The sequence below is a fragment of the Scyliorhinus canicula genome, chromosome 3, assembly GCF_902713615.1.
Source record: "Scyliorhinus canicula chromosome 3, sScyCan1.1, whole genome shotgun sequence".
Lineage (NCBI taxonomy): Eukaryota > Metazoa > Chordata > Chondrichthyes > Carcharhiniformes > Scyliorhinidae > Scyliorhinus > Scyliorhinus canicula.
The window spans coordinates 38,381,551-38,397,772 of NC_052148.1; the positions used below are offsets into that span (position 1 = coordinate 38,381,551).

Consider the following 16,222-nt stretch of genomic DNA (forward strand, 5'->3'; position numbering starts at 1 on the left):
GAGGAGAGTGGGGGTGTGGGGGTCTACATCTCCACCTGATCCCTGTAAGCCAGTAACCCCGCCCAATCTAAGGGCAATTTGGCATGGCCAATCCACCTTACCTGCACACCTTTGGACAGTTGGAGGAAACCGGAGCACCCAGAGGAAATTCGCGCAGACAGAGAATGTGCAGACTCCGCACAGACAGTGACCCAAGCCGGGAATCGAACCTGGGACCCTGGACCTGTGAAGCAGCTGTGCTAACCACTGTGCTGCCGTGCCGCCCACAGCAGAAAAGTCAGACATTTGCTTAATGGGCAAGTAATTGGCAAATTAAGTTCAACACAGATAAATGTGAGGTAGTGTGTTTTGATAGGAAGAATAGGGAGGTGATATTACTTGCAATGTGCAAGTCTAGCTGGGTTATGGGAACCAAAGGATTTCGAGTAAAATACATCAATCACTGAAAGTTGCGCCACAGTTAGCAAGACTGTTTTTAAAAAAAAAAAGTAAACCAAGTGTTAGATTTTATTTATTTTGTTCTTTCAATCGCACTGTGTTAAGAGATTTTGCAAATAGAGTTACCTATTTTTGATGAAATGACAAGTACTTTGGGTGCAGTCTATTCTGGTTAGTCCAACTCTGGTGAACTAGGTTTCAGCGACCAGCCAGCATGAATTTTGAATTTCCATGCCTTTTGAAAAGGATTTGCACAAAGTCCGTCAGGAGCAGTTATTGAGATCACTACTTTAAAAAAAAATATCGATCAATAACTTTATATAGATGCAGTGGAGTTCTTTTCAAACTTTGCAGGTGGAAGAAGGCTTTGACATGTAAGCACAGTAAATGAACTTCGAGGTAAAGGTAAATGGCAGGCATGTGGCTGGTGAAATTTCAAGGTGTGAACTGATGACTATTTGGTAGTAAAAAGGATGAGAGGGAAAATTTACCAGAATGGTAACAGAGATGAGAGATTCCAGTTGTGTGGAAAGACTAGAGAGGCTGGGATTGCTCCTCTTTAGATCAGAACTGTTCCTGGCTTGATTAAGTCCATATGGAGCATTGTTTACAGTGGCAGATGGTATAATAACTGAAGAACTGAGACTTAAGATAATCGGCACAAAACCCAAGAAGGAAATTAGTTTTTTACGGTGCATATTGTGATCTGGAGTGCGTTGTGTGGAAAAATTGGTGAATCCAAATTCAATTTTGAAAGAACTATCAAAAGAGAATTGGACATGTACTGTTCTTGAAAAGAAGAACTTTGAAAGCTTTAGGGAAAAGATCAGGTGAGAGTAATTGTATCGCTATTTCAAACAACTGGCAGGGACATGATGGGCCAATTGGCCTTCTCCTTCTGTGCGGTTTGATTCTTTGATGATGTGGTTTATTTCTAGTGGCAGATTAATACAAGACTGGTTTGTTATTATCCATTGTTCAACTTTTAAATGCACACCAGCATTTAACTTTGAAGAGAAGTGAACTGTAGCTTGATTTTTATTAAGGGAGAAAGAAATCCTGGATTCCAGTTTGATTGAGAACTATTCTTCCCACCTAAAATTCAGGACCAATACAGTACTCCATCCGTCGGCTAGTATGGAATTAAATCAGCAGTGAACATGCTCAAGGAATAGAAATGAGCCATGCTCTGAATTGGTCAGTACTAATGAGAAAGTATCTGTCACCTTTATCCCATCCACTTGCATCTAGCTTTGGCTTCGTCAGCCCTGTGATAGAAATTAGGTGCTGGAGTAGGTCATTCGGCCCTTCGATCCTGCACCAGCACTCAATATGACCATGGCTGATCATGCAAATTCAGTATCCCCTCCCGCGTTTTCTCCATACCCCTTGATCCCTTTAGCCACAGGGGCCACGTCCAGTTGAATATATCCAACCAACTGGCCCCAACAGCTTTCTGTGGTAGAAAATTCCACAAGTGCACAACTCTGAGAGAAGAAATTTTTCCTCATCTCAGTCCTGAATGGCTTATCCCTTATTCTTAGGCTGTGACCCTAGTTCTGGACATTCCCAACATCGGGAACATTCTTCCCGAATCTAGCCTGTCCGGTTCCATCAGGATTTTATGTTTCTGTGACATCCCCTCTCATTCTTCTAAACTCTCGTGAGTACAAGCCCAGTCGATCCAGTGTTTATTTATATGTCAGTTGCCAACCTGGGAATTAATCTGGTGAACCATCACTGGACACCCTCAATAGCAAGAATGTCCTTCCTCAAACTCTGAGACCAAAACTGCGTACAATATTCAAGGTATGATCTCACCAAGGTCCTGTATAACTGCAGCAAGCATTCCTACTCCTATACTCAAATCCTCTTGCTATGAAGGCCAGCATGCAATTAGCTTTCCACACTGCCTGCTGTACCTGCATGCCAACCTTCAGCGACTGATCCACCGTGACACGCAGGTCTCATTGCACTTCCCATTTACCTAAACTGCCACCATTCAGATAATCTGCCTTCCTGTTTTTGCCACCAAAATAGATAACTTCACATTTCCCACATTATATTGTATTTACCCACTCAGCCAGCCTTTCCAAGTCACCCTGCAGCCTCTTTGCATCCTCCCCACAGCGCACACTTCCACCAGCTTAGTGTCATCTGCAGATTTGGAGATATTGCATGTAAATCCTTTGTCCAAATCATTAATGTATATTGTGAAATCTGGGGTCCCAGCACTGAACCCTGCGGTACCTCTCTAGTCACTGCCTGCCACTGGGAAAATAACCCATTTATTCCCACTCTCTGCTTCCTGTCTGCCAACCAATTCTCCATCCACGTCAATACATTGCCACCAATACCATGAGCTTTAATTTTGCTCACTCATCTTTTGTGTGGGACCTTGTCAAAGGCCTTTTGAAAGTCCGGGTCCACAACATCCACTGGCTCATCCTTGTCCACTCTATTGGTCACATGCTCAAAAAATTGCAGATTTGTCAAGCATGATTTCCCTTCAGTAAATCCATGCTGACTTGGACCCCACTTTCCAAATGTTCAGTTATTTCATCCTTAATAATTGACTCCAGCATTTTCCCCACCAGCTGGGCCGAAGGACCTGTTTCGATGCTGTAAACAACATCTATGACACCGCCGATGTCCGGCTAACACATAATTCCACGTTTCCTCTCTTCCTCCTTTTTTTTTAAATGTGGGGACACATTAGCTACCCTCCAATCCATTGGAATGCTTCCAGAGTCTACAGAATGCTGGAAAATGATCAGCAATGCATCCACTGTTTCTAGGGCCACTTAAGTACTCTGGGATGCAAAGTGTCAGGCCTTGGGGACTTATCAGGTTTTAATCCCATCGATTTCCCCAATACAATTTCCTGACAAATAAGGAATTCCTTCAGTTACTCTTTCATGCTAGACCAGTGGTTCCCAACGTGGGGCGTACGCCCCACAGGGGGGCAATTTGATTTTTAAGGGGGGCAATTGAGCGCGACTGAGGAGGTCTGGGTCCAAATTTTCAATTTTTATTTTTTTGGATTTTCCATCAGGTAAACATATGTAGTTTATGTTTCAGGTGTTATTTTGAGTAAATAATTTTTTTCAAATCTTTAAAGGATAAGTTTGAAAAAAGATCAACAATTAAGTCTCTGTTCACTGCACAAACTGTTACTGTCAGTCGTACTCTTGAGGCTAGTTATGAAATTTCTTTACTCATTTCTAAATCTGGAAAAAATCATACTATAGGGGAGGATTTAATTAAACCATCAATATCAGCATTTCTTAAAACAGTTCTGGAAAAAGATGACAAAGATGTTAAAGCCATGCCACTCAGTAACAACACTGTTAGGAGAAGAATAGATGAAATGAGTGAAGATATTGAAACACAACTTGTTGAAAAGCTGAAATCAAGAAAATTCTCATACAAATGGATGAATCAACTATGAGAAACAGTGAGGCCTTATTGCTAACCTATGTAAGATATATTGATAAAGGTGAATTTGCTGAAGAAATATTATTCTTCAAATTGTTAGAGACCACCACTACCACCACTGATATATATAATAAACTAAAACACTACTTAGATGTCAATAATATACGAATGGAAAACATAACATCTTGTGCAGCTGATGGTGCTCCTGTTATGATGGGCAAGAAAAATGGCTGCTTAAAATTGATGAAAGATGAGAATCCGGAAATGCTTCTTGTGCACTGTGTTATTCATAGAGAGAACTTAGTGTCGAAAAATAGTTCTCCTGTACTTAATGAGGTACTGAAATCAGTTATAAAATCTATCAATGCTATCAAAGCTAATGCCAAATGTGAGCGTCTTTTCAAGCAATTTTGTGAAGATAACAATGCAGACCATGTGAGACTTTTACTTCACACTGAGGTACGGTGGCTTTCGAAGGGGAATTGTTTGAAAAGATTCATGGAACTATTTGATGAGCTTAGTGACTTTTTAAGTGAAAAGCCTGAAATGAAGCACCTGCTAACCGTTGATGGAAAAGCCTTTGTGAGTTATTTAGCAGATATTTTTGAAAAACTGAATGTGTTGAATAAACAACTTCAAGGAACAAATAAAACTCTTGTTGATGCAAAGGCGAAGATATTTGGCTTTATTTCATTTATCGAGTTATGCCAAAAACATATTTCTGACACAAATTTTGACCTGTTTCATTGGCTAAAGAAATATGAGCCGACTGATGCTGCTGTACTTGTCATTGTGGATCATCTGAAAATATTGGCCTCTGATTTGAAAGAAAGATTTTCTGATTTAAAACAGATTGATTTTCCAACATGGGTGATGCAGCCAGTGCTGGTGGATCTATCTGATGTTTCAATGCAGTACCAAGAAGAACTCTCGGAAATACAAAATGATGAGTCAGTTAAAACTTTATTCAACATAAAAGGAGCGATGGCATGGCTTTGTGATGAGACAGAAACTAAATACCCAAATTCAACCAGGTTTGCAAGAAAACTGCTGTTAACGTTCCCTTCATATTTAGCTGAATGTGGTTTTAGTGCTGTAAATGATTTGCTACTGAAGAAAAGAAATCGACTGGATATCACTAAACAAGGAGATTTGAGACTGAAGCTGACTAAATTAGTGCCTAATATAAAATCTCTTTGCAGCAGGCATGAAGCACAAGGGTCTCACTACCTTTATTCTAATTATCTTGAGGTGAGCTCAAATGGTATTTTGCATTTGATAGGTACCTTTACTTTATTGTACAGTAATTAAAATGATCGAAGTATTACAGAAAAAGCTTCCATTCAAATTAGTTTGTGTTGTGTAACATTTCAGTTCTCTATTATATGTTTTGAAACTTTATTTGCTGTTTTCGTATGAGACAATCCACAAATATTTCAATATTCTAATATATAAATTTTCTCTCTCTTTATTACCTGTGAATACTCTTTTATTATCATATTTATCATTATTATTATTTTAATACCACTTAATGTTTTTTCCTTTTTGTTTACAATTTTTTAGTAATTTCTTGCTCAGAACTTTAACTGTCTTTTGTTTATTTCATTTTTCTTTTTCATGGATGCCATGTTCTTTTGAAGCTTGTTTAAACCAAGGTATTGGCGTTTTAAGCTTCATCAGCTGAAACGGAGTTCACTTTTTAAATGATAAGAATTATATATCACCACATGGGGGGGGGGGGGGGGCATCAGGATTTTAGAGGTGATTAGGTGGAGCATGGCCAAAAAAAGGTTGGGAACCACTGTGCTAGACCCTCTGTCCCCTAATATTTCGGTAAGGTTATTTGTGTCCTCCTTGGTGAATACAGATCTAAAGTAATTGTTCAACTGGTGTGCCATCACTTTGTTGCCCATTATGGATTCACCTGATTCTAACTGTAAGGAACCTACATTTGTCTTCACTAGCCTTCTCTTCACATATTTATAGAAGCTTTTGCAGTCAGTTTTTGCTTTCTGCAAGCTTTCTCTTGTATTCTATTTCCCTCTTCCGAATTAAACCGTTTGTCCTCCTCTGCTGAATTTTAAATTTCTCCCAATTTTGCTGCTTTTTGGCCAATTTATATGCCTCCTCTGGCTTTAACACTATCCCTGATTTCCCTGATTAGCCATGGTTGAGCTACCTTCCCTGTCTTATTTGTGCTCTAGACAGGGATGTGCAATTGTTGAAGTTCATTCATGTGTTCTTTAAATGTCTGCCATTGCCTATTCACCGTCAACCCCTTAAGTATCCTTTGCCAATTTATCCTAGCCAATGCACGTCTCATACCATCAAAGTTAGCTTTCTTTAAGTTCATGACTCTAGTCTCAACTTAATTGTGTCTCTCTCTCTCCACCTTAATGAAGAATTCTATCATATTATGGGCTTCCTTAAAAGATCTCACCACAACATTGCTAATTAATTTCTCTCATTGCACAGTACACAATCTAGGGTGGCCTGCTCTCTAGTTGGTTCCTTGACATATTGGTCAAGAGAACCATCCCTTATATATTCCAGGAAATCCTCCTCCATCACATTGCTACCAGTTTGATTAGCCCAATCAATATGTAGATTGAAGTCACCAATAATAACTGCTGACCCTTACTGCATGCATCTCTAATTTCCTGTTTGATGCCATGCCCAACCTCACAACTACTTGGTGATCTGAACACAACTCCCACTAATGTTTTTGCCATTTGGTGTTTCGCAGCTTCACCCATACGAATTCCACATCGCCCAGGTTAATATCCTTTCTTACTATTGCGTTAATCTCTTTAACCAGCAATGCTACCCCACCTCCTTTCCTTGCATCATTCCTGAATATTGAATACCCCTGGATGTTGAGTTACCATCCTTGGTCTTACTGGAGCCAGGTCTCCATGATCCCAATTACATCATATCTATTAATGATTGTCAGCGCAGTTAATTCATCAACCTTATTTCAAATGCTCCTTGCATTGAGACAGCACTTTCAGGCTTGTTTTTTTGACATTTATTGCCATTTTCGAATTATGATGTAATGTGGCCTGTCTTTGGTTTCTCTGCCTTCAACCTTTCCCTTTACTGCCTTTTGTTTCTGTCCCCAACTTACATCCCTCCAATTTCCTGCATCGGTTCCCACCCCCCTGCCATATTAGTTTAAACTCTCCCCAACAGCACTCGCAAACACTTCCCTGAGGACATTAGTTCTGGTCCTGCCTAGGTGCAGACTGTCCCATTTGTACTGTTCCCACCTCCCCAGAACCGGTTCCAGTGTCCCAGGAATTTTAATCCCTCCCTCTTGCACCATCCCTCAAGCCATGCATTCATCTTAGTTGTCCTGCCATTCCTACTCTGACTAGCACATGGCGCTAGTAGCAATACTGAGATTATTACCTTTTGAGGTCCTACTTTTTAGTTTAACTCCTAACTCCCTACATTCAGCTTGTAGGACCTTATCCTGTTTTTACCTATATCGTTGGCGCCAATATGCATCACTACAACTGACTGTTCACCCACCCACTCCAGAATGCCCTGCAGCCCCTCTGAGACATGCTTGACCCTTGTACCAGGGAGGCAATACACTATCCTGGAGTCTTGTTTGTGGCCTCCAAAACACCTCTCTATTCCCCTTACAATTGAATCCCTATCACTATAGCTCTGCCACTTTTGTTTGTGCTCTCCTGTGCAACAGAGCTAGCCACGATGCCATGAACCTGGCTTCTGCCGCCTTCCCCTGGTGAGCCATCTCCCCCAACAGTATCCAAAATGGTATATCTGTTTTAGAGGGAGATTACCGTAGGGGACCCTTCCACTGCTTTCCTACTCTTCCTCTATCTTGTGGTCACTCATTCCTTATCTGCCTCAGTAATTTTTATCTGAGGTGTGACTAGTTTACTGAACGTGCAGTCCACGATTTCCTCTGCATCACGGATGCTTGGAACTGAATCCACCTACAGCTTCAGAGCTGCCAAGCGGTCTGACAGGAGCTGCAGTTGGATGCACTTCCTGCACGTGAAGGAGTCGGTGACACCAGAAGGGTCCCTGAATTCCCACATTGCACAGGAGGAGCATGACACGGGTCTGGGATCTCCTGCCATGACTTAATCCTTAGGTTAAGTTTACAACAACGCCAAGAGAGAATAAGGGAATAGAAAATAAAAATAAAACCAGTCACCAGCCAATGACTTGCCTGCTGGCTGTGATGTCCTTCTTTACCCTTGCTTGTCCTCCTCAAGTGACTTTTTTTTGTTGGAGGAGGAGGGAGGGAGGGAAACACTATAAAGTAGTGTTTTCGGCATAACCACTCCTTGACAGTAGTTCTTCAGCTACCCACAGTACAGTCGAGGTGACTGAGTTGACTTCTCCCAGAAACTTCTTCCGCTGGGTCTACTGGATGAACTTCCACCTGTTTGTCTAGCAATCTCAGAAGACCTCTCCTTCTCAAATTTGAGTATTCAAGACATCTTTATACCGCACGTATTCCTGAATGCTAAATGTATTGAAAAGTGGATTGGGATCTGAAATTATTTTGTTGTTTGGAAATAAAGATAGCAGTTAGAGGTTATTATGTCACTGTATTGTTTAGCATCAGTTAAGGGGTAATTATAAGCTATCTTGCGTGATGTTAAATATATATTAATACTGTGTTAGGTAATAAAGTTTGTTTTACTATATCATATCCCGATTTTGCGTGAAATCACTCCTGGAGCGAGGTATCCTTTCCTCAGTCTCCGAAAATTAAAATAGAATAGTGGGGTTTCTGTCCAGCCACTGTTGGGATCTGGGCCGTAATCGTAATAGCCCAATCTACCGGTTCAGCAGTTGATGCAATATTGGGTGTGGCTCTGTGACCACTTAATAAATAGTATTTTCTGGAACATGTTTAAAAAAATTTAATTTTAGAAAGGGCCTAGGTTTCAAAAGTAATTTTTGCATTCAAGGTATGCTGTAATAATGTCCGTTTTTTTTGTTTTCCAGTTTGTTTTTTTTACCTTTCCCTACCACCAAATAGAAAATAGAATTACAGCTCCCTGTGGTCATCTCTGGGAAATCTGTGTCCAAACATATTGATAAGTCAACTAAATTATCACTGTTTAAAGGTGGAACCTTTAAAAATCAACATAAATGTCCTCCCAGATGTGAAGTTTCTGTAGCAACCAAAATTTCACTATATTCAATTTCATGGATGTAAGTGGAGTGTTTAAAAGGTGATATTATAATCATGGTGAGCAGTTTGAATTACTGACATTTAAATGCAAACCCATGGAGCAATAATACACAATTCAAATAGTGCCATTGTTTTCATATCATTGCTGAAACAATGCGTTGTTTAGTGGGAAAAAAACAAAATTTTGAAATAAAGTTTTCATTTGAGTGGGTCTGGCTGTGTAAGTTGGCAGTTGATTTGAGCTCCATACAATTAACCTGAAATGTCATCCACTTCAGCAAATGATGATGCCGCGGGCCAAATTATTCTGAGTGGCGAATGAATGGCACCTGCTATTTGTTATACTTGAATTTGCACATGAACTTTCCATAGGAATTTGCACATTAAGTTGTTGCCAGCAGGATGTCCAAATGACACAACACCCTCAACAGGACACCTGGGTCATGTAAGACAGAGCACTCCGTTGTGTCTCCTTCACCAATCAGTTGAATCAGGAAGTGACAATTAAAAATGTTCATGTCAAATGAGGTGCAGAGAGCAAAATAAAGAGGGAGAAGATTGGGGGGGGCAGCACAGACACACAAAAAAAATATCCAATTATTTAAAAGGTCAAGAAAATCGACTCCATGTTTGTACAAATTATTTTTCCATGCCAGAGAGGTTGTTTGTAATTAAGATTTGCCATGCCATTATAAGAATACTTAGAATTAAATGGGCAAGCCCTTTTACTAGTGCAATTGGTCCATATCCAACATCAGCATTGGAACGTAGGAAATAGGTACAGGGGTAGGCCATTTGGCCCCTCAAGCATGCATTGCCATTCAACTAGATCATGGTTAATCTTCCTCCTTTTCATTTTCCACACTATTCCCTTATGCCTTGATGTCCACAATATCCGGAAATCTATTGATGTCTTGAATGCACTCAATGACTGAGTCTCCACAGCACTCTGGTTTAGAGAATTTCAAAGACTCACCAGCTTGTGTGCGAAGAAATTCCTCCTCATCTGTGTCCTAAACCCTTTATTCTGCGAACATATCCCCTGGTTCTAGACCCACAAGCCAGGGAAAACATCCTTTCCCCATCTACTTTGTCAAGACCTGTAAGAGGTTTTGTACAATTTTTGAGATCGCCTCTCATTCTCATACTCTGTATACAATTTGCCTCCCTAATTACTTGCTACACCTACATGTTAGCTTTCAGTGAGTCATGTGCAAAGGACACCTTTGGACATAATCACTTCAATAAGTCATTCCTGTTTAAAGTGGGTAACTTCACATATTTAATCTGTCCTGTTCATTCCCATGCAATTAGCCTGCCTAAATCATTGAAAGCCTCTTTACGTCCTCCTCTGAACTCATTTCCACACACAAGCCCACGCTTCCACCCTATCCCCGTAACCCAACCTAACCTTTTGGACACTAAGGGGCAATTTAGCATGGCCAATCCACCCAACCTGTACACCTTTGGACTGTGGAAGGAAACCGGAGAACCAGGAAACCCACACAGACACTGGGAGTAAGTGCAAACTCCACACTGACAGTCACCCGAGGCTGGAATTGAACATGGGACCCTGGAGCTGTGATGCAGCAGTGCTAGCCACTGTGCCGCCGTGCTGCCCGTCTCCATACCCAAATCATTGATATAGATTGTGAATAGCGGGGACCCAAGTATTGATCCTTGTGGTACCCCACTAGCCACAGACTGCCAGCAATAGAATGACTCCTTTATTTATTCCTACTCTCTGCTGGTGAGTGGGCCGTGATTGAAATTGGGCATGCCAAATATTTCTTTAACGAGTTATAGAAAATGCTTAATCATTTATATATTAATAGACCTATGAATTCTAATGGTAATAACAAAATAAATATTTATGCGTTGATTCTATTCCGAGGGCGAGCACAGCTCTCGCAGTCAGTGTTGTGCAATCAGCATACACCTCACTTCACGTGCTCTTGCATATCATTTTAGTCGTACTGGTAGGAAAAGAGGATGGAAACCAATGGTATGTGGAAACCATGTGCTTGGCAGTGATCAACAAAATCTCGCGTGCGCCGATTCCAGAAACCTGATGTGCCACATGTAGTCCGCGGGCTGAAGGTTGCTCACCACTGGGTTACGCAAACTCAATTGCCTTTCAAAAATCCATGTTGACTCTGCCCAATTGTGCCATTATTTTCTACGCATCTACTTACCACATCCTTTATAATAGTTTCTAGCATTTTCCCATTACTGATGTCAGGCTAGCATGTCTATAGTTCTCTATGTTTTCTCCCCTTTTATTAAATAGTGGGGCTACATTTGAAAAGGAATCAGATGGTGAGATTACATTTATAACACAGTTTATGAAGGGGTGGCGCACCAGGAAAGGAACTTTCCAGACTTGTACCTTTAACTGCATCTATACATAAGTAAATACGAGTTATTAGCCTCCAAGATCTTGGAGCAAGTTTTGGCCTTGTTTTACTGGCTTCTTTTTGCGCTTCGAGGTTTTGTGCTGATTTATCATGTGACCTGCAGTTAAATCCGTTCTTTTGTATTAACAGAGCTGCCTGGAGTTCAGTCTGAGGATTCAGGAGTTCATTGAACTCATTCGACAAAACAAGAGGCTGGAAGCTGTCAGGTACATTATAAAATTACCATTTGCCCTTGAAATGTGAAGGTGCAAAGTATATATGTATGTTGTCTTAAAATAAAATTTATATTGCTTCAATTTGTTGGTACAGTCCTATCACTAACAGTATATAGATGTTATTTTGGTATTTTAAAATTAATAATGATTCATTGCTGTAATTAACTGCCATTATTGCCCTTGAGTGGGAGAATGTTTTGTAATTTTTAGAAAAAATTATGTTCAATCTGTTGTATTTTAACATTATAGTAAATTTAATTTATCTCTCTTGTGACGGTCATTTTACCTATTTTGGTGTTTTTGACCTCTTTTTAGTGTCTCCAGTGAGCAGCGCATCACTGCTTTGCCTTCTGGCTCATATATACCAGTTTCTCCCTAACCATCCTAATTACTTGGTTTACCCTCACGATGTATCTCTGCTTGGCGGCATGGTGGCGCAGAGATTAGCACTGCTGCCTACGGGGCTGAGGACCCGGGTTCGATCCTGGCCCCGGATCACTGTCTGTGTGGAGTTTGCACATTCTCCCCATGTCTGTGTGGGTTTCACCCCCATAAACCCAAAGATGTGCCGATGAGGTGGATTGGCCAAACATAATTGGGAAAAAAAAAATTGGGTACTCTAAATTTATATTAAAAAAGGAATATCTATGTTTATTCCCGATGTCCATGTTTTGATTGTGGTGTCGTGACCGCTTATACATATGTATTTCTGTTGCAAGCGCACATTGACCCTAGTTCTCTAAACCTGTCATTTATTGCTGTTCTAGTTATGCCCACCAGTTTAGCATTGCTTCCTTTTCACATTCTGCAGAAACTGAACCCCTACATGAGGCCAATGTTATTTCATACACCTACACATATGTTTAATGCTTCTGCAACACTACGTTTGCAGAGAAGATAGAAAACCTATATTTAAACCCCCCCCCCCCCCAAACCACCACCACCATGACTTATAAAATATTACTGGCAATTATTTTTTAAAAATACATGCACTCTTCAGGCTTATTGATTTTGATTATTATTTATGTCTCATGGTTCTGCATCAATATCCAAGCTTTTCATATTTTGTTTTAATGGATATCTTTTTCCATTTCCACTTCTGAAAAGCTCCGATGTTGTATTTAAAACTGTCCCATGTCCACACCTCCAGTACTGGAAAATGTATTTGTGTCTTCCTCCCCCTTTCCACAAGCCCAAATTAGGATCAATGGCAGTATTATTTCCTTGGTTCCTCCCACAGCATAAGCAGATGTGAAGTGCTGCAATATTATTGCCTGTCTTGTTAATAATCAAGTGTTTTGATTGCATAAAAACATTGTGGCTTTGCAGATAGATTTGCAGCTTTTCCAGAATTCAATGTGCACTCTGATAAACGTTTTGTTAATGTGCCTTTTATTTTGCTGTCATAATTTGCTTGATAAGCTGAGATTTATTTTTCCTTTGCTGCTCTGAGATGAGCTTGTATGACCAGTCCACTCTTGCTACCCATTATCTACATGCTAGTGATTTTTAAAAATTAAATCACTATTCTATGATCTTGGTTTTGCTTGAAAGTAAGATGATCATGTGATTTCTGTCGCCAGAGCTAATGGTTCAACATAAAGATGTTGTTGTACGTAATAGCCACTGGTCAGCTGTGAGTAGGGTATTATTTTAAGTAATCATAATACACCATAATATCTGAGTTGTCACAGGTGCTGAGGAAAAGCATGTCTATCCTCAATGATTCATGTCAATCTAAAATAAATATGGACATTCTGTTGTAAATGTTTAATGTCTTAACTTTGAAGGTACAGGGAGGCAATAAGTGTTACATTCCACTTTTTGCTGGTCTGCAAAACTTTCACCAACTGCGTAACCTGTATCATCTACAATCTTGCTACGTTAAAATGCATGATAATTAGTTTTTCAATAGCTGAGCTGTTTCAGCACAATTCTTGCAGCCAATGGATCAATTACAATGGAAGTTTAGCTAGCCACAGTAATTATAGTTGGTTCATCAATCACATGAAAGAATCTTGCTGAAACAGCTCAGCTCCTGCAGGTGTAAACTTACACTGCAACATAGTTACATTGCAGGGGAAATGTTGACACACCAGGTTGGCAGCAGAAAATTCTGAGGTGCAACAGTGTGTGTGTTTTACTCCAAGTTGAACCTTTTACTGGATAGCACAAATTCAAGGAACAATCCAAGAGGATTTTTCTCCATAGAGATTAATGAAATTGCTGAGGTTGTACTGGAACATTGTCACTCATGTTTTCTTTGTAGTTGAGAAACAGAAAAAGAACATACAGCAAGCTATTTAGAACACAAATGGCTTCTTAGCTTTTATTGCAAAAGAGTTGAAAGTACAAGAACAACTTGTTGCAACTGAGATCTCAACATTGAATACTGTGTAGTTTTACCTCTATGCCCGAGGAAGGGTATATTTGCCTTAGAGGGGTGTAATGAAAGATTGATTTGAGATGAGAGTTTTCCTGGAATGGAACAGGACTATATTCTACAGTTTGGAAGAATGAGAAGTGATTAAATTGGATAATTACCTGAAGAGAGAGAGAGAGTATGCAGGACTACTGAGAAGAAGCAAGAGAGTGAGACCAGCTAATGTTGTGGAGGTTCAACCTCATCGATGAGGGACTGGCGATAATCAATATATACTTTTTTATTAAAATTATTTACATTATTTACAAAAGTTCCCTTTAAGTCTTGCCCCCTTGGATCCTCTTGGTCTTTTGACCCATGATGTTACACGTCATTAATAACAATGTGGTCTCATTGACATAGCCATTAACGTATTACTCTGGATCTACCCCCAAGTGTAATCTCAACACTGTTAAATTATTCTGTTAACATATTCCTGCCATCTTCCTCCAACATCATAACCTCACAGATTGAGCCTGTCTGGTGGTTTACCAACACTCCCTATTGTTGGCTTGCGTATTCTTGGTTGGGATTGCTGGAGTACGGCCAGTTCCTGGACTTGGATATCATGCTTGGGCGTGTTTGCAGTCGAGTTCTGTCATCAATCTTCTCATGATATTGTAAGGATTGGCTCCTTGCAGCGGTTTAGCGTCAGCAAAGCTTTCGGGCAGCACGGTAGCATGGTGGTTAGCATAAATGCTTCACAGCTCCAGGGTCCCAGGTTCGATTCCCGGCTGGGTCACTGTCTGTGCGGAGTCTGCACGTCCTCCCCGTGTGTGCGTGGGTTTCCTCTGGGTGCTCCGGTTTTCTCCCACAGTCCAAAGATGTGCGGGTTAGGTGGATTGGCCATGCTAAATTGCCCGTAGTGTCCTAAAAAGTAAGGTTGGGGAGGGGTTGTTGGGTTACGGGTATAGGGTGGATACGTGGGTTTGAGTTGGGTGATCATTGCTCGGCACAACATCGAGGGCCGAAGGGCCTGTTCTGTGCTGTACTGTTCTATCTATCTATAAAGCCTTTCTATTCCTTTATAGAACTCCACGTGTTGTGCAGATATGATGTGACCATGGCTGCTGGGTTTGGTGTATGACCGTACCTTGTGCCAATGGTCACTGGCCTATAATTACCCCCTCTCATAGTTATGACACCCTTAGGAACCACATCTTCAGCTCTTTAGGTGCTTATCTCTGACCAGTTAAACGTTTATTCAGGTTAGATTCTAATGCAATGTCCTTGGGTTACTAATCTTGTTCTACTTTTGAGTGAAATATTAGAGCCTCCTTAACTGTCCTTTTCCTCCAATAGCCTCCCTAATGTCTGACATTTAAAATGAATAGTACAGTTGATCCACCCTTAGTGAATTAATTTCTGCAGAGCCTGTATGTTTTGTCTGCAATGCTGATCTGTTTTTTGGTACATTTGGACCTATTAAGTCAATAATTACACTTGAATATCAGTTAATGGCCTTTATCTGAGTCCCCACGTGTGTTGGCTAGAAGTCGTCCGGTTCGTGTCTCTCAGGTGGCGATCGCGGGTCTTGAACTTGGCTGGTCGTTATGCTGCAGTTGGTGTGGGCACAGGCCAGCCCCAAAAGAGATCGATTCCTAATTGCGCAGGGCCTCTTATCCTACTCCTTTTGCACGCCCTTTTGGGCGGTGCTATCTCAGGATCCAATGGATCGATAGGGTCTCGATCACCCTAATCGATTCTGGCCAATTAGGGCCGGGTACCTCGATGGCTGGTCAAGTCCTAGTTACCATTGTCCCAAGTACGTATGCTTTCCAAATAAGAGGGAGCGGCGCTGGTAAGTCTGCTACTGTTGTGGGGAACTCGGTGATTGACCTTTAACAGGTGCAAGTTTCAGTTTGGTCTGGTTTTCCTTTGCTCAATACACAAAGGCTGCGTACTGTCTGTGTCCCAACTTGACCATAATTCTCATTTATCCTTTGCGGGCGGCCATTTTAGATGGCCACAGGTGGAAGGAGTGAATGTTTTTGGATGGGTTGCCAGTCAAGCGGGCTGTTTTGTCCTGAATGGTGCCAAGCTTCTTGAGTCTTGTTGGAGCTGCACTCATCCAGGCAAGTATTCCATCACACTCCTGACTTGAGCC

General features: G+C 40.9%; 1 protein-coding gene across 3 annotated transcripts in view; it reads left to right on the top strand.

Moving 5' to 3' along the window:
* maea (macrophage erythroblast attacher, E3 ubiquitin ligase) overlaps positions 1-16,222 on the top strand; it is a 188,456-nt gene that overhangs the window by 142,102 nt on the left and 30,132 nt on the right. Inside the window, exons 5-7 of one of the 3 annotated variants that reach the window (XM_038793333.1) lie at positions 4,729-4,910; positions 5,079-5,127; positions 11,608-11,684. In XM_038793333.1, the coding sequence (XP_038649261.1) occupies positions 4,729-4,910; positions 5,079-5,127; positions 11,608-11,684 (308 nt within the window). Of the gene's footprint in view, positions 1-4,728; positions 5,128-11,607; positions 11,685-16,222 lie in introns of all 3 variants that reach the window. The other 2 variants (XM_038793332.1, XM_038793334.1) reach the window with 2 other exon arrangements.